Below are 25711 nucleotides of genomic sequence, written 5' to 3'. Positions count from 1 at the left end.
GAACTTTGATGGCATGAGGAGCCCTCTCTCTGGAAATACTTTGGGTCTAAGTAAATCTTTCCGTGTCAAAGGTGGGAATGAATGTGGCGGGGGGGGGTCTTCAAAGCAAATAGTGTCCTTGAATGAGGTTTCTCATTGTTCCCATGAAAAGAGTGCACTGAGTTTGACATGGTATCTCCTCTCTCAGCCACCGTCATGGGCTTTCTGTGGAAGCACAGAGACCCCTGGATCCAACAACATGCTCTTTTGACACTACAGAAGCAGCTCCTCAAGACACGTGCACAATGGCAGTACAGATTTATTCAGGCCAAGGCTGGGTCAATATGAAGGCTGGTGTTATGGGAGGGGAGCTTGAGTTCAATGGCACTTCTCTAGCAGTAATATTTTGCCACCTCATCAGATGCGGACATGGCTGCCGAGGCTCACCACAATCCAACAGAACAGTAATCATGTGCAAGCCCATTGAAAATAACTGGCACCAGCATACAAAACCCTCTGTCCTTTTCTATCCAGTGGGGGCAGTCTCTAAAAGTCTCCAGATATGTAGCAACAGACACCAGTTTGATTAGTCAAGGGAGGATAACAATTCATGTAGTGGAAGGCTACCAATAGCTTCTAGTAATGGGACTGGGAGAATGGTGTCCCATTTATGTCTTACTTACAGGCATTTACTTGGGTCCTCTTGAAGAGAAAGGTGGGATATGTACATATGTCTGTATCTGTATTAATCTGCTTGAGGATCCCAGTTCTGGGAGTAAAGCAGGACAGAAATCAAATGGACGACTTAATGAATGGTGCCAGCCCAAAGTAACAGCACACCTTCCATCAATCAACATACTTAAATTCTCTCTTAGAAATTGATAAATCTAAAACTCATTTCCTAGTGCCACCTTCCAGATCTGTGATTTCTCAGAAATCATCCATTCTTGCTGAAACATTCCATGGCGTTAAGTGAAATCCACTATGGAACGTTCCTAAAAATAAAATTAAAGAAGCTAAGGAGATGGCAACAATTTGACGTCACTGGCTATTGAAGATTTCATGCAAGGCTGCCCTTATGATGTAGAGCAGAATAGACTTCCTTGTACATTTCATTCCCATCCTATTGACAGTAGATAGGGAAACTGTGCAAGGACGGCAGAGCAGGAAATAGTTTTGTGAATTAATTAAAGTAATTGACAAAAACACTTCCTTTCTAAGGCAGGATAGCAGATGGCCCATTAAATGCTCTACTACAACCTCTACACGTGGTGTTAAAGATACCTTGCATGGCAACAAAAATAATATTGATACAAGCTTAGTACGCAGCTATAGTGCTGACTGTATCATCATGGCAGGTCTGCAACAACAGCAACAATAAGGCTATGGAAGAAAGCAGGGGAGACCCTATGAAAAAATAAGATGTTTCTGCTACCCTAACAAGGCTTACTTTCTTCACCTGTGGTGGAGATACACAGGGAGGGGAAGATCCACATTATCAACTGACCCTTCAACCATTCATTCCCTCTCAAGCTTACTTCTAGAAGCTGGATTGTTATGCATATTCCAAGCATTAACAATTGGATGGCTCAGTGGTTTAGATCTCTGCCTATGGAGCCAGAGGTTGGGAGTTCCATTCCCCACTGTGCCTCCTTGGCAGGAGCTGGATTCAATTATCTATAGTGGCCCTTTCCAACTCTGCAGTTCTAAGAGTACTATTTGACTGATAATTAATAACAATTCATCAAGCCAATTCTGACTGATGGTATTCCTCCCAGGGTTCTAAATTCTTAATAGCAGTTTATCAGTCCCTCTTTCTGGCTGTGCTCTGGGATCATGAGATTTGCTCAAGCTTACAGAGGTGGCAGGACATGTAACTGCATCAGTCACACATTCATGAGATGGTTCTGGTTGGCCCTTCTCCTGGGAGGCACAATAGGGATTGAAACTTTTGGCTTCTTCTCACTCACATACCATCTTTTTAGCCTTTTAGAGAATGTGTGATGTGCTGACTACCCAGGCTTGTTACCCATATGTTTAATGTGTATCCATGGCTGCTTACAGAACACCTTTTTAAAAATCCTGAGTATTTCAGAATCAGTTGTGAACACTTTAAAGTAATTCAAGCACATTGACAAATGTTGGAGAATGTATTTGTTTTACAATTATAACTCCATTTTCATTACATGTTATTTGAATTACCAGCTGTCATTTTTAAAGCAATAGACTTGAACATTTTAAAATTTGCTTTATGTTACACTATGAGTAATCTTCTTATGGCCATATTCAGAAAATGTTTAAACTGTTTATTAACTACTTGCCTCACAAGAATCATGCAAGGGAGATCCAAAATATTCCTATTACACAAACAGGCTATAAGATAGTGAAATGTCCCTGAGGCCATAATCATCATCATCATCTTAGAACTGCAGAGCTGGAAGGGACCCTGTGGATCATCAAGTCCAGCCCCTGTCAAGGAGGCACAGTGGGGAATCGAACTAACAATGTCTGACTCTGCAGCCAGATACCTAAACCACTGAGCTATCCTAATGTATTCCAGCCCAAAATGAGACTCTTCAGATAACTTCTTGAAAATCTGGCTTCACCCACCTACCTACTGGCGCATGTTAGATTCATGAGGATTTGTGATCTACAAATATAAACCTTTTCAATCACAATCAGAAATCGGTTTGGATGATTTTTATGCAGACAAATGGTACTGCCCTCATATGAGCAATAGGGCTCTGTTTCCCTAAGGGGCCTCCACTTCTCAAAAAACCAGCATCATCGGGGGAAAAAATTATACCATGTCAGATTTATTTAGTCCATACCATGTCAGCTCAGAACCAGTGAAAATTCTATCTGACATGACCATTATGCAGAGTTGTAATCCATGATCCAAAGGTTTTCTTTTTCTCCTAATCTTCTTGCAGTTTCTGTGGTACATCAGAGTTATATGAGAAACTGCACTATGTCATGAGGAAGTGATTCTGACCTCAGGTAATGAAAGCAACCTTTTCTCCTAATTTTCATGTAGTCTCATTGTTTTTATGTCACTACAGACTGAAAATGTAGCATGAAATCCTCAAGAGCATCTCTAAGGTAAACAAACAAAGACATAATATTCAACACATACAAAGAAATGTGGTGCATTAAATGTGGTCCATTTGTATTCCCTAGATTGCGCACTTTATAAGTTACAAGTTTGAAGCGATGATGTTCTCACTAAATGCTGCAAGTTCATTTTTTTCCCAGTCAACTGCAACAAGCTGAACATGGAGGTGCATCATTATTTCAGGCTGCAATTTCATGGTAAGTATTCAAGCACCAGCAACGTATTACAGAATCCCAGAACTGTAGAATTAGAAAGGACCTAAGGGTCATGAAGTCCAACCTCCTGAAGAAGCAGGAGGCTGGCTGGCTGGTCATCTATTTTCCAATGAAGAAGAGCTTCTGCCTCCTTCAGATCCATTCTATTGTCCAACAGCTTTCAGCATCAGTAAATACGTGTTCAGATGAAATCTCCTTTCTTGTCATTTGAATCCACTAATGTAAAGCAATATTGTCCATTTAAAGCAATGTAGGAGACAAACAGCATCTGTACATGGATGGTCAGTTTTAGCAGTACGTGATCACCAGTCACTTGACCCAGTGATTGGTGGACCACATGCATGGAACATTTGTCCTTAGAATGGAGTGCCTGGTTTGCCATGTTCTGTCAGCCTTCAGAATCTACATAGCAGGCAGAGAGCATCATACTGTTTGCTTTGGGAATGGACTAAAATATGTTCTCTTCCCTCTTCCACTCAGTATAAGATCAATGAAATAAGTTCATTTGCCCATATCATTACTACATATTCATGTCTGATTGGATGTATGATACCAAGCTATCTTCATGCGATCCACATTAATTGGGTTAGGTACATGGAGTCACCAGAAGCCAAAACATTGGTGGGTTTACTTTTAAAAAAATGCAAGCGCACATGTCAGAGAAGAGAGTATGCTGTGGTGGCGGTGCATCTTCAGGCACCTGGAAAGTCTTTTCCTGTAGCAAAAGCAGAGCAGCTCTATCAAATACTCCAGTACCCATTTGCACATCTTCAAGCTACTGTCACATATCTTGTAACTGATGAACAAGAGGCCATTCATTGTATAGACATACACTATAACACATGAGAGCACTATAATGAGTTTAATAAAAACTTTACTGAAAATATTTAGCTTCAATATATTTCTAAAATACATATAAAACCAGTGTTAGATATTAATACAAAAATACCCAAAACACAATGTTTCTACTCATGCTCAAGTGAGTGGCGAAAAGTCCATCTCACTGCTCACTCCTTTATTGTACATGCTACCTTCTAAAGGACCTGTACTCTTTGAAAGGAGTCAGAGGGAAGCAACAGGACGACTATAGCTGGCTTTTGGAGCACCTGCTTGTTTCTATCTGGATCCCAATCATAGTACTGTTCTTTGAGGCACATATAATGAACGTCTGTCCTGACTGAAATTCTACCACTGGTAAAAAGCACAAGCAGTGGTCATGCAACAAGCTACAAATCTACTCCTCCAAAAAAGTTGACATTGGGTTGCAGTTGTATGTAACGCCAAACATACATTTCAAATACATTATCTGAATGTTATACAGAGCACACAGAAAGTACCACAGTAACTTAACTGACTTTGAAAGATCTCAGTGTTCTGAAAAAGCTGGCATATTGACTGCAAACTAATTTGGTCCACTTTCTCCAGTGCCATTTTATACAGTCTGTACAAAGTGAACTGCATTTTATGTTACTTCTAATTTCTCAACCAGTAAAGTCAAGAAAACAGCACCACCTGATCAAGGTATCTTGGGCAAAAGCTGAACAGGAAGGGTAATACCCACTGTTTAATAATCACCTGTTGCTGTTATCCAGAAGTATTACTTAAAAGCCCATTTCTTTCCTAATGGCTGCTATGCAAGCAATTATTCAGCAACAGGAATATAAACTCAATTATTAGAGTATAATTGGGCTGCAGCATATGCATTCTAAACAATGTTCCAGCAGTCAACATGCCTTATTGTCATTTTTCAGGGTGACTTTTTAAAAGATACATTGCTTTAAAATATTCATGACATGGAATCTGAATATCTATAAATATTTCCTCTTGCTGTAGAAAAGGGGAGAAGTGTGTGAAAACCCAGTCACTCTTCTTTAAAGACCTTGTAACTATCATTATCAATAATACCCAACTTAACATACAAACTGTTCCAAAACAGATTGAGCTATTTTACTGTTTCATATGAGACTGAGACCTGTAACCTCAACAGCTACCAATATATAAAAATATGTTTCTGTTTCACTCTTCAGAAATGGAGCTGTAGATGAGTAACAGTTTGTTTTTCATACCATTCCCCATCACTGCCAACATCATTAACAGGCTCCTATGTCTGGACTTTCAAGCTTGGAAAGCGTCTCCTTAAGCTGTCAGCAAGGGCCTGATCAGCTTCACATAACACTTCAAAAAAATTCTGCACCTGGAAATAAAATATTAATGTCAGTGAACTGAATCAGGTAAGATACAGGATCAGACAATTTAGTCAAGCATCTGGAGAAAGTTAATAAGCAATCCACACTGATAAATGCTATAGCTTCCAAAATTTTAGCTGACTCTGCTCTAGTTAATGCTATTCACATTACAATTATTTTACTGCCTATTGCATTTTTATTGCCTATGAAGAATCTAATTATTTTCAAAATCCCCTATGCTTCCACCTTGCGCATTGAATGCAACTTCCCTGCATTGGCAATGAAAAAGAAATATGTGCTTTTTCAGAGATTCGCTGCTGCCTTGGAAATATAAATTGATGTTTAAAGTGTGAGATACGCATTGTAACAACATGAATAAATCCTGCCCTGGCTTACAAAATAAAAGATAAACAAAATTAGGTATTTTGTTTAAAGATAAGGACATTTTTGACAACATTAACTCAGGCTGCGGCTATTATGGTCAAATACTGCAAGATGTGCTGCAGGTATAAAATGGATAATTCACATTTTGTTTAGCTGATTACATGATGCAAAGGCCTACAGTATTTGAATCAGTTTGGCCTTTTGCTCCCAACACAGAGGGTTTGTTTGTTTTTCCTGCTGCTGGAGACTTCTATTTTTTTCAAGCCATAATGATTCGAATGATGTGTGATTAGTTGTTTTGTTCTCCAAAAGGAAGTCGGGGGGGGGGGGGGAACATGACTGAGTGGTATTCTGTTGACATACTAAGCCAGGCATGATGTTTTGGACAGTTTGAACCCATGATCTTTCTCCCTGGTTGCCCCAAAGTTTATTCTTTAAACAAACTACTGTGTTTGTTCATCTTATCATTACACAGATATCTTAGTTTAGCTCTAGATCACCTCTGGATGGAGAAACAAAAGATGTAAATTCATTCATTCATTCATTCATTCATTCATTCATTCATTCATTCTTTCATTCATTCTTTCTTTCTATCACAGTAATAGACAGTTTAAAAATAAAGATCTATGTGTAATAGTATCAATTCTGATGGGAAGGAGGAGCTTCGTCCTGGTGAAGCTAGCAGCTCTTGGGAATAGCTCCCGGAGAAACTAGAACTGCTTCAGTCTGGGGTCCCCCTAGGAATGGGGGGATTTAGGGAGAGTCAGAAGAGACCCTCCTGAAGCTGGTGTGAGCCGCAGAAGTTAGAAGATTGGGAAGCAAACCGATTTGTCTCTCTTCTGGAAATTCACAATAGCACAGACCGAAGACAGGCGCCATTTTTGGCAACTAGCCAGGACAGCTCCAGTGCCGAGAATAAGAGAACAGAAGCACGGCAAAAATATAAATAAAGTAAGTGGGAGCCCTTGTTCTATGAAAAACCCCATTAAAATGAAGAACAAGTGATTGTGTGAAAATTTATGACCGAAATGAGATAAGGGAGCGGCGTATTTAGCATGTCAGCTTGCAATTAAGCTGATCAAGGTCGTGTGGATTTTAAGAGAACAGCCAGGCAGAAATAGCTTGGGTCTTTATTAAGGGAAAAACTTCTGGGCACTGGACAGGCTGTGAGAGAATAAAATCTGCTGTAAGCTGTACACTTAGGACCTTTTCTCCTTTTGGAGACCCTGTTTGCCGTGGAAAACACATTTGCCGGGACTCTGATTGTTGGCTCTCCCTGTTTGGGGGAGGAGAAGGAAGCCTTGGGAAGTAAAAAAATAGACTGTGAGCTGCGTTAGAACTGAACTAATGATTTAAATGACACTCTGATAACATAGCTGGCTGGGTGAAGGTAAAAATAAATCTTGAGAGAAGAACATCTTCCGGTTTGGCGGCTGGCAACGAGTTGGACCCTCCCTCCTTTTGGATATACAATTCTTAGACTGTGTGGGACGCTGTTTGCTGTGGAAAACACATTTGCTGGGACTCTGATTGTTGGCCCGCCCTGTTTGGGGGAGGAGAAGGAAGCCTTTGGAAGAAAAAAAATAGACTGTGATCTGAGCTACGTGTGAACTGAACTAATGATTTAAATGGCTCTTTGATAACACAGCCTGGCTGGGTGAAGGTAAAAATAAATTTTGAGAAGAGAAAAGAACATCTTCCGGTTTGGCGGCTGGCAATAAGAAAAGGGATTGATCTATAAAAACACTTGAGAGACTTATGTTTTTAAATTCTACCTTTGTGTTTGAGTTTCCCTCCTACTTTATTGTTAACACTGCAATAGTTTTAATGTAAAATATTGGACTTGAGGGTGACTCATATAATATGTATATGTGGGCAAAGGGGAGAGGGAATTCTAAGTGAGGGATAAAAGAGTGGGAATCAAAGAGTAATTTATATAGAGAGAGAGGAGATATATTGGAAAAATGGAACCTCTCCCTGGGGAAAATAGAGATCAATGGTCAGATTGGAAAATCTCCTTTCAAAGGACAATGTTGGAACGATTTGCGCAGGTAATTTTTCGTCTTGATCAGATACAAGACCTTATTAAAGATCCTAAGGAAGAGAAAATAGCAGAGGTAAAATCATACCTAAGAGAAATGCCAGAGCCAGGTACATTGAAAACAATATCAGACAATACAAATGGGATGATGTGTTACCCACTGAGATATGTAGCCATAACAGCTCAGAAAATGGAGGTTGAAGAGGGAATTACTGCTTTAGGGGTTGCTCCCCCTTTCAAAACATGGAAGAAAACAGAGTCACAGAAAAAAAAGAAGCACATAGGGGAAAAGGGAGAAGTGAACAGAATATATACTATTTTAGACCTGTCGAGTGTACTTGCAAGACAAAAGGAGGCTGAAAGAGAGGATATATTTCACAATTGGCCTTGGTGTTCTGATGGTGTTGGAATAACCTAGACGTAAGCTGTGTTATAATTGTAAGTTGAAAGCTAAAGGGGTAAATACATAGACAAATAGCTAGAAGAAGAAGAAGAAGAAGAAGAAGAAGAAGAAAGATGAGCTTTTATTGGAATATGAATAGATTACATGATTATATATTTAATAAGAAAAGATTGAATGAGTATACATTTGATGTTCTCTTATACTCAAAACCCCTTCTTTCCACCCTTTCCATTGCCCTTTACCTTCTGTATCCCTTCCCCATTTCCTAATAGTTTTGAAATAAAAAATAAAATAAATAAAAAAAAAATCAATTCTGATAAAGCACAGCAAACTACTATATTTCCATGGTATGTGTGTATGTGTTCTTACATTATGGGGAAGTTTGGAAAACTGTCCCATTACCTAGCATTGTGCAACACTTTAAACAGCCTGCCAGCTTTACAGTGAATTGTAAAAGCAAAGCCAGGGATCAGCAGAGGGTGAGACACACGAGAGGAGGGCTGTGGTGCAGATCAAACCGCATCAAACTGAGAGGCCAGTATCAACACTGGCACCAAAACAATCTGCAGTCTCCAGGTGATCACCTGATCCAAACAGAAATATAAAACAGGCTGCAAATCAAATCACACAGTTTTGCTAGTGTAGTCATAGCCTCACCATGGTCACTGCAATTACAAGAAGAGATGGTGTGAAAAGGTTTTCCTCAGTGTGGAGACATCTGGGTAGCTGGCAAAAATTTGGCCAAAAATCTCAAAAAGTTATAGTATGCAACTTGACTGAGGAAGAGTGTGTTTCATATGCTGATGTCAGCCAACCAAAGCTTTGATAGCAGTATACTGTACATATACACTCTTCTCAACATATTATTATAATAACCAAGTCAAACAGGCTATTATTTGTTTTAGGAGTAATACATACCGAAGAGAAATACACAGGAAGGAGGTTTTGAACTGCACAGGAACATTTCTGTTCATTCAAATGACCTTGCTTGAGCCCCTCCAGTATGTTTTCCTGAAAACACCACCAAACCATTATTATACATTTCTGTAAATTGCTGTAAATTGCATATGTATATTGATATTTAACTGAACCAAGCAATATGCATAGGCATTACTATGTGTCATATGGCTAATAAAATACTAACAATTTCAAATGCTGCTGGACAAATGTAAATCCATATGTTCCAGTGATAAACTCCTTGAGACTCCAAAGAACATATGGTGGCCACATGATTATTTATTCATTCGTTTGTTTGTTTGTTTGTTTGTTTGTTTGTTTGTTTGTCAGATAGACAGACAGACAGACAGACGGAGAGAGAGAGAGAGAGAGAGAGAGAGAGAGAGAGAGACCACCCATCTGGCAACCTGAATCATTCTGGGCAGTTTACATGGCATAATAAAATAGACAATACAATAACAAGAAACAGTATAAATTAATCAACACAAAATTAAACAAATAAAAATAATATTAGTGAACATTAACATAAAAAAGGAAAAGGAAAAAGATGGTGGAGTTGAACAATATGTTGAATCAAGATAGAGGAGAGTCAGGGAAGGCCTGACTAAAAACAATGTTTTTAATAATTTCTTGAAAGTTCCCATTGAGTCCGTGAGGCAAATTTTGGATGGGAGAGCATTTCACAATTGCGGGGCTACCACTAAGAAGGCCCAGTTTCTAGTCACTGACTTCTGAGCCTCTCTTAGGGTCAGAACCCTCAACCACCCAGCCTGGGAAGATCTTACTAAAGGGGCCGATCTAGTCGGAATGAAGCATTCTGTCAGATAATGAGGTCCCAAACTGTTTAGGGCTTTGTATGTTAACACCATTATCTTGAAGCGGCATAGAAATGAACAGGTAGCCAGTGCAGGGCAGCCAAGGTGAGGAAAATATGCTGGTGTTTCCTCAACCCACTTAGCAATCTGGCAGCCGAGTTTTGGACCTGCTGGATTTTCTGTGATTGCACCAAGGGCAGCCCCATGTAGAAAGCATTGCAGTAGCCTAATCTTGAGTCTACCAGTGCATGGATCAGCATGGTGAGCGACCCTGTGTCAAGGTAGGGATGCAACTAAGCAATTCATCTTAGATGAAAATAGGCGGTGCGGACCACAGACATTATATGGGATTCCATTGATAATGCTGGATCCAAAAATATGCCCAAACTGCACACCTCATCCTTCATGGTAAGAGAGACCCCACCAAAGGAAAGGGAGTCTCCCAAACCATAGACATTAGGGGCCCCCACCCACAGGATTTCCGTCTTGTCCTGGTTCAGCCTCAGTCTATTATCCTTCATCCACCCCAGTACAGCATCCAGGCAGGACGGGACAGCATCCACTGCAGAAGGGTGGAAAGAGAGATAGAGCTGAGTGTCATCTGCATATTGATGACACAAAACTCCAAAACTCCTGATTACCTCCCCCAGCAGCCTCATATAGATATTAAATAGCATTGGGGAGATGATCGAACCCTGAGGGACTCTGCATTTGAGAGTCCACAGAGTGGACAACATCTCCCCAAGCTGCATTCTCTGGGGATGGTCCTCCAGGAAGGACTAAAGCCAGGCCAAGGCCTGACCTCTGATCCCTATCCTGGAGAGCCTCTCCAGGTGGCTACCATGGTCAACAGTATTAAAGGCTGCTGACAGATTGAGGAGGACCAGCAAGGACATTTTGCCCCTGTTGGTCAAAATGCTTTGCTACTATCAACAGCTATGCACATGGAGATCAATGCCCAGTGTGCAATCAAATGGAGGTGGGCCCACTGCTGCCCAAGCACCATGCATGCCTCAATGCCTGCATGCACATGCTAGAAACTTTAGACAAAATGCCCCAAGCAAGATGTCAAAGGCAAGAATTGATATATCAGCATTTAAATCACCAAGATGGATGTATATCCCTTCTGGTTCAATAAGAAATGAGGGGAAGCTGACTGATGCTCAAGTGCCACAGGACAAATGCAAATCAAGAGGTTACAATGAAAAGATGTCTGGGGCTCTAAGGCCTCATGAGAAGAACTCATTCTAGAACAGAATTAATCAGTGCAAGGTACACTGTGGCAGCGAATACACATGTACAGTTTACACAAAGGGGTATTCCACATACGTTTCCATTGTGTGAGTAGCTTAACAAGCTAGACTGCATGTTTCCATTATCAGTCACAGCAGTCATGGCACTAGTGAGAAAGCAATGGATGAAATAAAAACTGTTCTGTACTCAAGCAGCTTATGTAAGTCTAACCTTTGACAACTCCTGGATCATATTGGAGAGCAGCTCACATGAGATGTCCTTCAAGATTTTTAAATGGAAATCTTCCTCGGCTATTTCCAAATTCTCATTCTCTTCCGACTTGGATGTACTGGAGCTGTCTTCAGATCTCCTTGCACATTCATCCATGTTTTGTAAGACTCTAATCAAGCTATCAAGCAGAGGCATATCTGACATATAAAGCAAGTTAAAAAAATTTTTAAATTTTATTTTAATTTATATCCCGCCCATTTAGACTGAAGTCTACTCTGGGCGGCTAACAACAATACAAAAAAGTAACAGCAATTTAAAATAAAAACAACAATATTAATATAATTCAAGATGGCAAAGAATAGATTAGGTGATGACAGGAGGGAAGGCCTGCCTAAAAAGCCAAGTCTGAAGTTTGCTCTTAAAAACACCCAGCAAGGGAGCCAGGCAGATTTCTGCAGGTAAACTGTTCTAGAGTTGAGGGGCCGCTGCTGAGAAGGACCGGTTTCTTGTTCTTTCTCTCCGGGCCTCCCTCAGCGTTAGGCCCCTCAACCACCCATCCTGGCCAGAACGCGTGATTCAGGTAGATCTAGGTGGGAGGAGGCATTCCACTAGATATCGAGGTCCTAAACCATTTAGGACTTTATATGTCATCATTAACACCTTGAAATCAGTGCGGGAATGAATGGGCAGCCAATGCAAGGCAGCCAGAGTGGGGGAAATATGCTGATATTTTCTCAACCCAGTGAGAAGTCTGGCCGCCGCATTCTGTATCATTTCAAGCCATTTGAACAAAACATTATGGATGAACAGCAAAGTTAAATATTCTGAACTGTGAAAACTCTGATGGAAAATGTATCAACCAATCAAAAACTGTCAAAATCAAGCTGATAGAAAGTTAAATACCCCATAAGGGAATGTAACCCACAAAAAGAACAGAGGATCTATTCCACTATGGCAAGGTTATAAAGACAGGGGGTTACAGTAACTCAGTTATAGCCAGATAAGCATCACCTGCACATTTTTCTCATTCACTACTATCACCATTACTTGTAGCTTCAAAAGCCATTCGGATTTTTAAACCCCTTAGATTACATTCCCTCACCTTTCACCTCTAATAATATGTATTTCTTCACTTACTTTTTTCTGTCTTGACCAATTCCTGTTCTGTCTGTGAAGTAAAGATAGCTGATAGGACAGACAAAATAGAAGCCAAAACAGTCTTCTGTTCTTGAACAATAATTGGCGGATCATCTGGCTGGCAGAGTTCATTACAAAAGAGGTTATACAGCAGACTCCACGTTTCTTTCCCATTTTCAGGAGACCGCACTTGAAAATGACAAGAGCAACCACAAAAGGTGAGACAGCTGATATGTGAAAAATCCCTGGCCAAAATACTTTTTTAACAATTTAAGGCCAAGCCCTGTGTTGCCCTTGCACAGCATGAGAGTATTCTTCTCTTCTTCCCTATAGCTATCCCTGCTGCCTGAAAACCAGACTCAGAGAATTGTCCAACTCTCCAGAACTATGGTTTAGGGGATGCAAGAGGTTGCAGCAGGAGATGGAAGGTCCACCTGTAGAAGTCCACCTGCTAAGTCCTCTCCATCCCTTCACAATGAACTGTAATTCAAAAATCTTACCAATTGTTTGAATGCCTTCGTCCACAGTGGTGAGAAGCTGCAAGATATGCATGTAAACGTCAAGCCCTTCGGAACTGTTATCTGAACTGCAATGAAGAATGGCAAAATTATGTTCAGAAATATTGTGAGCTTACTGAAGATATACTTACTAAAATATTTTTACCTCACTGCTCAATGAATAACTCCCAAAGAGGCTGAACACAAAATAGGTAGCAGAACATCCATCTCTAGGAATATATAAATTGTAGAAATGATTTCTGCTTGGGTATGCTTGCTGGTTTTCTCCTTACGTGAATGCCTTCATCTGCCACACTGAACTTAAGTTTATGGACAGAAGCATATCCCTGATTTAAATACAAATATGCTACATGATATTCCTAGTGCAGGGATGGAGGAAGAGTATGGACTTTTACAAGGCAATAACATTTGGCCCATATTGTGCTGTATTTCTTTTAAAGAGTTTCAAGCAGCCCGTATCACTGGGTAGTGAAGCACTGAGGCCTATGGAGACCTACGGTGCTCTCTATACTTCTAAAGGCATCAGCAAAATTGCTACAAACCCAAAAAGCAAATAAACACACAAACACAGCATCAGTACACATTTATCTTCAAGTAGAAAGCTCAACTGAGATTGGTACTTGTGTTTGGCAGGCAGAAGAATAAAAAATAAGATAATAAAAGGTCACAACATGATGAGCTTCAATCTGTAACAACCGCCACTGTTCAGGCATTTTCAAAGACTGATTCTCCCATCAAAATACCCATAACATGTTAAAAGTATAATAAGAAAACCTTATATTAATAAAACATCTCCTTTATGCTTTAACTCCTCCCCCCCCCCTTTTCTGGACTGTAAGGAGAATCAGCCACTGAAAAATACCTACTAAAAATGCGAAATCCAACATGGCATGGGCAGTCAAAACCAGAATCAGGGAGTCACCTGTTCAAATACTGTGAAGCTCCTTTGCCAGCACTAAGTAAGCCACCTTAACACCCTCACAGATTTAATATCAAGATATAAAGGAAGGAGGGGGAATAATGTGTACTGATCTGAACTTCTTGGTTGGGATAACATGCAATAAATAAGTGGCACAAAACAAGGAAATCAACAGATATAGTTGATTCAGTTTTTTAAAATTCGGTTTTGTATCCATGTTTGAAACAACTGCAGTGCCAAGGCACTGTATCAAATGCACATATACACACCAGACTTGTTTTGCAGCTTCAAGAAGACAAGGTACAATCTTAAAATCGGGAAGATTATCTGGAGAATCATCGGAAGGCTGTGGCACTGACCACTGAGAACCCTTTTTCATCCATTTTAGCATTAATTCTTCATCCAGGTCAAACAACTTATCAACCACCTCGCCCACTTTCACCAGCAACTCCACTGAAACAAAGATTAAACCCCATTTAAATATCAATGAATTAATTTCACCCAAAACTAATTTCTGCTCCCTGCTTAGAAACCAAACTAGAGAGGCCATTTTCAATATTGATTTTTAAAATATTTGAGAAAGTTACTATTTTGGTTTAAATTGGATGGGTGCCCTTGAGGAATTTTTTAGTATGATGATGGAATAGAAAAGATTTTTAAAGAAAAAAATTCATTGCCTAGAATCCTACTGGACAGATCCACTACTATAAGTGAAATGGCATATATTGCCTCTAGTTAAAAAAAAAAAACAGAGGACTGTGTGGCTTCACAACTGACAAATCTTCAGGGGACTGTATGTCTGCAGAAGGGAGAGGAACTGCCAGTTGATACCCTTGTTACCTCTATCTCATATGGAATCTAAAATCCACATTGCCTTGCTGGCAATCTGGTTCCATGAATCAACGGTATCACATCTTGCCCAATTTTTGAACTATTTGCCTTTACCCTAAGTTTTAGGGTTAAACCGCAGAATCCTCTGTGCTACAGGGTCAGAAGACAAGCAGTCGTAAGATCGAATCCACCCAAAGGAGTGAGCTCCTGTCACTTGTCCCAGCTCTTGCCAACCTAGCAGTTCAAAAGCATGTGAGTAGATAAATAGTTACCACCACAGTGGGAAGGTAACAGCGTTCCGTGTCTAAGTCACACTGGCCATGTGACCACAGAAGATTGTCTTCGGACAAACGCTGGCTCTATGGCTTGGAAACGGGGATGAGCACCACCCCCTGGAGTTGAACACGACTGGACAAAAATTGTCAAGGGGAACCTTTACCTTTGCCTATGTTTTATACTATCATTGCCTGACTAAGAATACTGGAAAAGTCAAACTCTTATCTCATGTGTAATATTTTTAGTGATTCAGTACAAGTATTATGTAACTTTGGACTGTTACCAAAAATCATAGCAACTAGAGGATCACCATCACATTAATTTCCCACACAAGCAAAGTGATGCTTGAAGTTTCACAACAAAGACTTTTGCCATATATGGAACAAGGAATGTCAGATGTTCAAGCTGGATTTTGAAGAGGAAATGGTACTGAAGATAAGTGGAAACTCTAACAGAGGCCTGTCAATATCCCCACAATTAATGCACCAACAAGAGATACCATGTGGTACTGGGGAGGAAACAGAGCTGAACTGAAATTTAGCAAGGTCCCTCCCCAACTTCTATGCCTCTGTGGGGAAAGACTGTACATACAAAAATATGCTCTATTACAACCATAAGAAAAAGCACAAAAGATACAACGACAGTTGCGATAATTGATATTATTCCAATGTGTTACAAAGCACTTGATTAAACGTTATCATTGGAAACATTTTTAGTGATCTATAAAGACATTTTGGAACAAATTTTTATTAGAAAATATTTTTCCACATTTGTTGATAGAGTTTTTTGAACACATTGACTATCACAGAAAGTTATGTTTGAAAAAGGATTCTACCCTTCTTTTTACAAATGATGGTTGTGATGGCTGGTTATATTCAGATCTATTGTTTATATTGAGATGGTAAATGTATTCTCTGAAATTTTGTAAGTATGTGATGGGAGAGGGTGAGTGAGGAACATGGAACTCTGGTACGAATTATTTTGATTGGCTGGAAAAGAAACTAAAAAGCAGAGTTTTGGTTATATACTGCTCCATAGCACTTAAAGCACTCTCTGGGTGATTTACAATTTAATTAAATATATTGTGCTCCAAGAAAGCTGTGTACTCAATTTACTGACCTCAAACAGATGGACGGCTGAGTGAACCTCAAGTTGGCTACCTGAGCCCAGGATATAACTCAGGTCATGAGCAGAATCTTTACTGCAGTACTGCAGTTCAACCACTATACCATGAAATTAGATAAGGAAGGAAAGGGTGTGTGGGAGACAGAAGGGTCTGGAGAACTATCAGTCTTGGATATGTATTAGAGCAGTCTGAGAGAGCTCTGAGTTTGAGAAAATGAGAAGGAAAGAGAGAATGAAGAACTGTGCTGAATAAACTTAAAGCCTAGGAATAAACAACATTCTTTTAACACTGTTGTTTTAATAAAACCTAATTAGTTCTATTCAAGATGAGTGATGATTTGTTCAATATCTGGGTGCTGGCTTGGTGGAAGGCGTTATGGGGGTCCAAGTAAAGAAACAAGTACACATGCACAGGGGCAACTAAAGGCTGGTGGCAACAGACGAATAGAAGAAATAAGTGAAAAATATTAAAGAACACACATTTATTCCTGTGGTGATTTAAAGAGACTGTTACCTAAATAGGCAAATGACAAGGCAAAAGGAGAAATGATATGACAGTAGTTGAAGAGATCTGTATTCAATAACAGCCTACCATTGGTTGAACTAGACATGATAAAACAGATGCAGTCGTACACTGATGGACTTCCTCTGATTCTCTCCAACCAAATATTGGCCACTTCAGGTTGACAGAGACAAGTCAGCAACAACCTCGGGAGAAAAAGAAAGTTAGTAAGTATAGAATATGAACAAGAACAAAATTATGGAAAGGATACAAACAAAGAAGTATTGAAAGCAAATCCTACCAAGTTCAATGCTGTTTACATACAGACAAATCTGTACTGGAACCTTACTTTTGTTTTTTATGCTGGAAAACTGAATACACAGCAGTATTTTATGTTCAGATATTTTAGTTACTAATAAAACAGCTTACCTGCTTGTTTCAAGCAGTGTAGGGGAATCAGAATCACATAATCGTTGCAGCACCATCTGTCTGAAAAACAGCAATACCCTGTCAAGATCAGCTAAGCATATTATAAAAGAGAAGATATCAAGAATTAATGGCTTGTCATTTTTTCTGAACCTCTGACTAATTGTCATCTCCTAAGCATATTTCTGTAAAATTTTATAGCTAGAAGAAAAAGGAAAGGAAAAGAAAAGCTAAAAAGTAAAGAAAATCAGGTACAGTAGTGAGGATTATTATAACCTTAAAGCAAATCTGATTCATTATAAGGGAAACCAGCCTCCGGTTCCTGGATCTGGATCACTGGTTGTTATACAGTCTGTCAAGGGCATGTAGTATAGAATCCACAAGTCACATAGGATGAATTTGTATGTGAACAATTAAGCCTATGACTATTTAACAGTTCCAGAACTACCACCCACGTGCTACTTCTAGAAGAGCTGTAAACAATTTGCTGTCATAGGTTTAGCCACTGCAATGGACAGATAAGGAAACTGGGTGTCCCGGGGCATATGTCTATCTGCCAGATCCAAAGTCTCCTCATTCCCTTGACAGCGACCCCAAAGGTCCCCAAGCCTATGCCAATCTTGAACTGCTTATAGATATATGCTCTCTTATTTCCTCCAGTAAAAGAGACAATTTTTAAAAAGGAGAAATACTTGGAAACAAGGGCAACAAAAGAGAACCCGCACTTGTCATTTCCTGGCCTTTGTAAGCTCGTTGTTCTTTAGTCATTTAGTCGTGTCCGACTCTTCGTGACCCCATAGACCAGAGCACACCAGGCCTTCCTGTCTTCCACCGCCTCCCAGAGTTGGGTCAAATTCATGTTGGTTGCTTTGATGTCACTGTCCAACCATCTCATCCTCTGTCGTCCCCTTCTTCTCCTGCCTTCACACTTTCCTAACATCAGCGTCTTTTCCAAGGAGTCTTCTCTTCGCATGAGATGGCCAAAGTATTGGAGCCTCAGCTTCAGGATCTGTCCTTCCAGTGAGCACTCAGGCTTGATTTCCTTTAGAATTGATAGGTTTGTTCTCCTTACAGTCCAGGGAACTCTCAAGAGTTTCCTCCAGCACCACAATACAAAAGCATCAATTCTTCGGTGGTCAGCTTTCTTTATGGTCCAGCTCAGAGGGCTCTAACTGCCACTGTGACTCTGCAGTGGGTTTCCCCTTCTTCCCAAATACATAGAGCTGTAAAGTTTAGAGCCACAATATTACAGGTACCCACTCAAGTTGTAAAAGAGAGAATCAAGTTTAGCTGCAAAAGAACCCAGATAATTGTACAGAAGTACAGTATACATGGGGCCACGAAGAATCGGACATGACTTAATGACTAAACAACAACAATAGTATATTCCCAATGCTTTTTACAAATCCAGGTTTATTGAAAGAATGTTTATACACCTTAGGAAAAAGATATGGGGGGAAACAGATGACCTGTTATTGCTGGAGAGCAGAGCAATGACTATTAGCATACTTTGCTAACAGTTCTCAGAGCAGGGAATATGTTCATCAGCTGCAGAAGGAAGTTACAGCAAAGCTGGTTTGCCCCATCAAAGCAGCTGCTCCCATTAGAGCAGCCCCATCCAAGCAGCTGAAAGAACCTGGATTTGCCTCCAACAACCTAGTTTCTATTGTATGTCATTTTAATTACTCTTGTACATTTCATTCTGATTTGGACCTCCAAGGGAACAGTTCTTTCTATGGCTCTTCTCTCACCACAGCCCTCCTATGCCCACTTTCCTTGCTATTGAGCCTCTTGCCAAACTTTATAAATTCTGATGCCATGAATCTGCTTTCCTTTCATTCTGCACAGGCTCCATGTATATCTGCAGAACATCAGTGACAGTAAGGAGCTGAATGTGTCTAAAAAGTTGTGGACTGTTTTTATTATTTCATAAAAATTAATGAGCCCAGATCAAAACAAGCCACTTACCCAAGTCTCTCGTCTTTACTAATGTCCATGCATATGTCTTGGCAACATGCCATATTACCCAGAATTCCTACACAAATTTCCTGAAATACCAAATATAGTCATGTTAGACACATAAATCCAAGAATGGCAACCATCAACAAAATGATAATAGCTCAGAGAGTAAGATACAGCTACCCATTTCATTGCCTGCCTCTGGCCAGACAAACATGGACACACCTCAGCTGATTTTCAACAGTCATATGGTACAAAAATAAGTAAACTTTTAACTCTCTTTTCTTCTCTGATGATTAGTAGATCTAAACGCTTCAAGAACTTTTACTAGCATCTTTATTGATTAATATTTTGGACTGAAGTTTTTTACTGATATGTAGTCTAACTGAAGTGTCATACTATCAATCTATTCCTTTGAGACAGCATTCTCTATATCAGTGGTTACTAATCTTGGGTCCCCATATCTTCTTGGATGACAGCTCCCAGAAATCCTGGTTAGCACAGCTAATAGTGAAGGCTTCTGGGAGTTTAAGTCCAAGAACATCTGGAGACCCAAGGTTGGGAACCACTGCTCAATATCTTGCTGTACCAATTGTAAACATGGTGAGCTCCACATTTAACTATCTCACAGTTATAAAAAATAAGTCTACTGTTACCTTGCAGAGTTCATAAATGGGTTTGTGTTGTTGCTACATCCAAATTGATCAGTGCCTTTATTGACTTAAGGGGCCTAGAATTTTGTTCTTTAACAATAATCAAAGAGATAAAGTGGTTAATTCAGAGGAACTGAACCTAGGATGGTTGTAGAGCACCTAAATCAGTAAAAAGTGGCATGGCTCACTTTGAAGGGTTAGCAACTATTTCAGTGGCCTGTTCTGGCCTTACTCTCTATAGTGAGACTGCAGTCAAGAAATGCTAGAGATCCTGATTATTTACTATTGCTTTCTCATGGGAGAAGAACCAAGAAACAACATAAGCATCCTATCTTAGCCACTCTGCCCTTTCACTTCCACATATCTACACAAAACATTTAGGAAAGATAAAAGCATATATTTATTAATAAATAAACAGAACACAGAATTCATCACAGGACTTACAGTAAGTCGAGGACAATTAGACTTGGCAAATACACCCATAAATATACCCGGGGCATTGAATGCTTGTAGAAATAAAGCGATGTCCTAAAAACAATAAAGACTATGTGTTAACAGCATTTACATAAGAAACAGAAAATCAGTTTTGAAAACAGTCTGTCCCTGACTCAGAATCATCAACCACTATAAGAAGCTATTTTCTTTGCTCTTATTTAAGGAGTACAAGTGAAAACCTGTCATTTAGGATTTGACAGCAGGCAACAAATTTATCTCTCAAGTGTATAATTAGTGACGACTTAGCATACATCTCCAGGATACAAAACCATCTGATTCAATCTTCCAGTAAATTGTTGTGAGGTATTACAACCCTATGACCAGGAACCTACTGCTTAAAAGGAGAGCAAAATTGCTATCACACAAATGTCTTGCCCCACTCCCTACGCTAGGACAGCTAGTGAGCTTCTAACCATTTTTTTAAAAAAAACTTCACTTGTTAGGAACTGAGCGACTGTCCCAATGATTCATAGGCAATCTGTGACAGGTAACATGTGTTTTAGACATACACTCTCACAATATGCAGCATGCTACTTCTAAAGGATAACTGTTGTTGTTTCACTTTATATAGTGTTAAAGCACTCTCTGGGCAGTTTGCAACATATTTAAGCAAACAACTCTTTGCCCCTCTCCTCATGAGCTGGGTACTCATTTTACCAATCTCAGACGGACAGAAGGTGGTGTCAACCTTGAGCTGGCTACCTTAATCCACTAGGATCAAACTCAGGTCATGAGTAGAGGACTGACTGTGGAACTGCAGCTTAACCACTGTGCCAACAGGCTCATTCATGTGTTGACTCATTTCATATATTAAATTATTATATGTCCAAGTATATTTTAGAGGGTACCCAATTCTTCATTTAAAAAACCAGGGTAGCAATATTATACAAAAATAGTACTGTGTCCTATACCTTATTCATCGACATGTCCCACACTTTGCAAATGTCATTCTCCATATCTTCGTCTAACTCTAACTCTTCTTCCACGTTGTTCAATTCAGAATCATCTTTCTTTGGGCTAACAAGCTTCCAAAAAGAATAAACAGGACACTTTAATAAAGAACCAAAATAGTACAGTAAGTGTTTTGGAAAGGTGACATTAAGATTGCAGCCACAGTAGAAGTGTACTGGGATATAAGAATTATATCACTAGTACACTCAATGGCTAAAATCCTCTTTCGATAGAAAGCCAGGCAAGCATTCCTTCCCCAACCAGCAGCTTCTCCTTCACACAGACAGTTGTGTGTCAGTTGTGAAAAGAGCCATACAACCATTCACATACAGGACAGCCTATAAGAGAGGAAAAATCACTCTATGATGCTCTTGTGAACATGACTATAGAGTTGTCCAGTAAGGCTTACTATCAAGTTAATAATGTAGATAAGCTTACAATGTTTCACTTCTGAATGGTATTGATTACACCCAGGCATAATTTACATACAAGATTATGCTCCAGTAAATACTACACTCATTGTGTACCACTTTTCAGTGAGATTAACTTCCAAGTAAAATAACACAGGGCTGCAATCTCAGAAGATACATTTCACAGCTACAAGGTCACAGCAAGAAATCAAAGAGGTACAGGGTCACACCACATGTTTGAAAACTATGCCTTCAGTACCATAATACAGTAGTGCCTTGTATAACGGGCGCCCCGTTTAACGACGAATCAGCATAGCGACGATGTTTTTGCGATCGCTTTTGCGATCACATAAAGATGTTTTCTATGGGGGGAAATCGCTTTGCGATGATCAGTAAGCTGTTTCGCTTACCGATTATCGCATAACGATGTTTTTTCCCCAGCTGATTGGCGGTTCCAAAATGGCCGCTGGGTAAAACAGGGATGGATTCCTCGCTTACCGGGCACCCAAAATGGCTGCCGTATGGAGGATTTTCGCTGAAAAGGTAAGTTTTAAGCCCATAGGAATGCATTGAAGGGGTTTCAATGCATTCCTATGGGCTTTTAAAATCCACATAGCGACGAATCCGTATAGCAACGATTTTTGCTGCACGGATTATCGTCGTTATGTGGGGCACCACTGTAAAGTAGATACAACACGAGGAATATGTACAGGAAAATTATCTTTCTAGAGGCTATGAGGATTTCCACCTTTCTTTTTTAGTATATAAATTTTACACGTATAGACACAATTATTTTAAAAGTCCCTAAAACTGTCATCATGGGACAATGTCCAGCAATCTAAAAAATACATTGCTTTTCACCTTCATATCTACTTTGGCCCATTTTCATATCACACAATTCTAAAATACTGCAACGGAGACAAATCACTAGTGCCTATAACATACTTCAATTAGTTTTTTAAGGACATTGAATAGCCAAAGCTTGCTATACACTGTATTTCCAATAGAATCTCCAGCAGCCACTGCTTCCTCTTCCGAATCACTGGTAGGTGGTGATGGATTTCTATCCATATCTGAGTAAACCAATCCAGTTGCCAGACCATAGGATTCCTAAAAAGGAAAACAGCAAGAATTCAGAATACCAAACTCATTCTACCATTGCCTCCTCTCAAGGACAGCCCACAGATTTCAGATGACCTGCCAGCAGATGTGTGCGTTTGACTCCAAGATGTCAACTTCCTTCATCTGTACTTTAAAAGTTCTGAATGCACCAAGATGGGACACTTTAGTCCCCCAGAGTCATGTTTTGTAGCAGATGTAACTAGACTTGCAACACAGGCATTCCACAACATTGTAACCTTAAGATTTGAAAACCTGGAAACAATGTTGGCATATTTTGGCCACTTTCTATGTACTGTGTTTCCCTGAAAATAAGACAGGGCCTTATATTAATTTTTGCTCCAAAAAAAAGCAGTAGGGCTTATTTTCATGGGATGTTTTAATTTTTTCATGTACAACAATCTACATTTATTCAAATACAGTCATATCATCTTCTGGTTGCTGCACAATGGTGGAGGGCAGGGTTTCACTTAACTAGGGCTTTTGGGGGGGGGGTAAGGCTTTTATTATGAGCATCTTGAAAAATCATACTAGGGCTTATTTTCAGGTTAGGTCTTATTTTCGGGGAAACAGGGTAGCAGGTTTGTTGTCCGAGTAAAAAAATACAGCTAAGACAAAAACTGTCTCAACAAATATTTTGCCATTAGGGTACATATTTTGCCCTACCTATAGGGCTTTATATGTAATGACCAGCACTTTGAATTGGGCCTGGAAACAGAGTGGTAGCCAGTGCAGTTCTTGTAACAGGTGTGTTATATGCTCCTCATAGCTCAGGGGTGGGCAATTAATTTCAACGGGGGGGACATGAAATATCTGAACTGTGTTCAGGGGCCGAACCAACTTTGCTTAAAAATAAAATGAAACAGTGATGTTATTATTGTTTTTATTTTAAACTTGTTAATATTCACAAATATTAAAGAGGTTTTTGCGGTATGTTATAAAGATAAGTAACTGATCAACTTTAGACAAAAAGCTATAAATGGTTGTGATGTTCAAAACTGTCCACGGGCCGGACAGGAGCGGCTTGCAGGCCTTATGTGGCCCTCGGGCCACACTTTGCCCAGGTCTGCCGTAGCTGGCCCCAGTCAGTAGTCTGGCTGCAGAGTTTTGCACCAGCTGAAGTTTCCAAAAAGCCTTCAAAGGCAGCCCCACATAGAGCATGTACAGTAATCCAAAGGAGATGTAACTAAGGCATGTGTCACTGTAGCCAAATCCGACATCTGAAGAAACAGGTGCAGCTGGCACATCAGCTTTAGTTATGCAAATACTCTCCTGGCCAAGACCTGGGCATCCAGGCTTAGGGATGAATTGAGGAGGACACCCAAGCTGCAGACCTGAGTTTTCAGGGCTTCAGAAGATTGCATAGGCATTGCTATACATAAAACAAAAAATAACATGAAAACCAAACGAACAAGTGTACCTAAATATGTCCTGTTTAGCTAATTTCCTTTTTCCAGAATTTAAAGGGGACCTGGACTCAATTGTTCTACTGCAAGATCACAACAGTTAAGAGAGCAGCTTCTAGATTTGGTCAAGGAAGGCTTCAGAAATAATTACATCTTCAACATACTCCTAAACTCAAGAAATGGGAAGCACCACTAAGATCAGGGCAAAAAGGATTCTGCAAACGGGGGGGGGGGGCACCACAGCAAATGCCCTGCTCCAAACAACTCTGGATGTCCAACTACAGACAGCCATAAATGAAACAAGGGACACATAAAAAGGCTAATGAAGAGAGTCCTACAAATTAAAAGTAAGGGGGGGGCTCTTTAACCACAATCGTTGGCACAAATGCCGGACCTAGGGGTTCTCTCTAAAGGGAAGGGGGGAAAGGCCGTTTTAAACTGCTCCACGTCCTTCCCCGAGAGAGAGGGCACGGAGCGCCAGTGCTGATCACCTCCATCTCCAATTAAAGCCCCGGGACGGTTCCTTATAGTCTCCGCTACTCCATGGGCGGAGGCGGCGAGGGGGGTGTTGGTGGGAGTCCTTCCCTAGAAAAGCTGCTCCCGCAGGACCCCCCCCCCCGTGCCTTTTCCGCAGCAAGATCTCGCCACCCACCGGCTTCTTCCTCCTCCCTCCGCCCCACTTCTCCCTGAAACCCGCCTACGTCGCGGTTCTTCCGGCCCTTCCGAGTTCCAGACCCCGGAGGGCTTCGTCTTCGCTCCCCAGCAAGCCGAGGGCCCGGCCCTCCCCATCCGTTCCCCGGCCAAAGAGCGGCCTTGGCAGCAGCGCCAGAGGCGGGAGAAAACGGCGTGCGAAGGGACGACGGACCCACCTTCTCCATCACCCGCTGGTGCCGAAGGAGCCTCGACGTAGCCCGTGAGGCGCCTGCTTAGGCCCTTCCCCCCCCCTTCCCTTCCCTTCCCTCCTTTTCTCCGGCCCAGAAGGGCAGCACCTCCAGGGACGGCCCCGCAGAGACCGCTCGACCGACCACACAGGGAGCCCTCGCCCGCCCTCCAGCTCGGGTGGCGTTCACTTACGTATTTTGAGATCTTAGGAGCGGAGGGACGCTCTCTCTTTCTCTTTCTCTCTTCTTCTGGACTCCAACTCCCAGAATCCTGCGCGCAGCAGAGTCAAAAGGAAGGAAGGCGAAGATGGCGGAAGGAAGTAGGGGGTGGTTCGTCAATGTGAAATAAAAACGAAAGTGAAATGCTCGTTTGCTTAGGTGTCGTTTGTCTGTGTGTATACCAACTCGCGCACGGCTCGTGAGTCGACTAGGCTAGCGCGCAATGGCTTCTCAAGGGGCCTCTGCCTTGATCTTGCACTCCTGTGGCTGGCTGGCTGTGAAGGGGACCTTGGTCAGGATGGGAGGCCCCCCTGCCAACCCTGCT

At 40.8% G+C, this 25711-nt stretch overlaps 1 protein-coding gene across 4 annotated transcripts; it reads right to left on the bottom strand.

Moving 5' to 3' along the window:
* Positions 1–2110: 2110 nt before the first annotated feature.
* On the bottom strand, positions 2111–25711 carry SAAL1 (serum amyloid A like 1). Of its 4 annotated transcripts, none has more exons than XM_078383867.1 (14): positions 25361–25711; positions 22707–22871; positions 21312–21425; positions 20350–20433; positions 19262–19341; positions 17297–17356; positions 16958–17073; positions 14403–14586; positions 13197–13282; positions 12697–12885; positions 11560–11756; positions 9242–9334; positions 5376–5503; positions 2111–4105 (listed from the first exon to the last, which is right to left on the bottom strand). In XM_078383867.1, exons 2-13 carry the CDS (start codon positions 22830–22832, stop codon positions 5411–5413), a joined length of 1422 nt encoding a protein of 473 aa, XP_078239993.1. In that variant the 5' UTR covers positions 22833–22871; positions 25361–25711; the 3' UTR covers positions 2111–4105; positions 5376–5410. The 4 variants fall into 4 exon arrangements, with proteins under 4 accessions (XP_078239993.1, XP_078239991.1, XP_078239992.1 ...); XM_078383865.1 differs by lacking the exon at positions 25361–25711 and adding an exon at positions 25156–25316; XM_078383866.1 differs by lacking the exon at positions 2111–4105 and having other exon boundaries at positions 4157–5503.

The sequence above is a fragment of the Pogona vitticeps genome, chromosome 1 (genome assembly GCF_051106095.1).
Source record: "Pogona vitticeps strain Pit_001003342236 chromosome 1, PviZW2.1, whole genome shotgun sequence".
NCBI lineage: Eukaryota > Metazoa > Chordata > Lepidosauria > Squamata > Agamidae > Pogona > Pogona vitticeps.
Note: the sequence above shows the minus strand (reverse complement) of the source record. Positions and strands in the feature narration are given on the sequence as shown.

Excerpts from the sequence above, each read along its gene's own strand:
- SAAL1 (XM_078383865.1), bottom strand. Across the intron at positions 12,886-13,196 it reads CGAAGGCATTCAAACAATTG|TGCGGTCTCCTGAAAATGGG; the intron begins GTAAGATTTTTG and ends GTCATTTTCAAG. Across the intron at positions 5,504-9,241 it reads TTCCTGTGTATTTCTCTTCG|GTGCAGAATTTTTTTGAAGT; the intron begins GTATGTATTACT and ends TTTTATTTCCAG.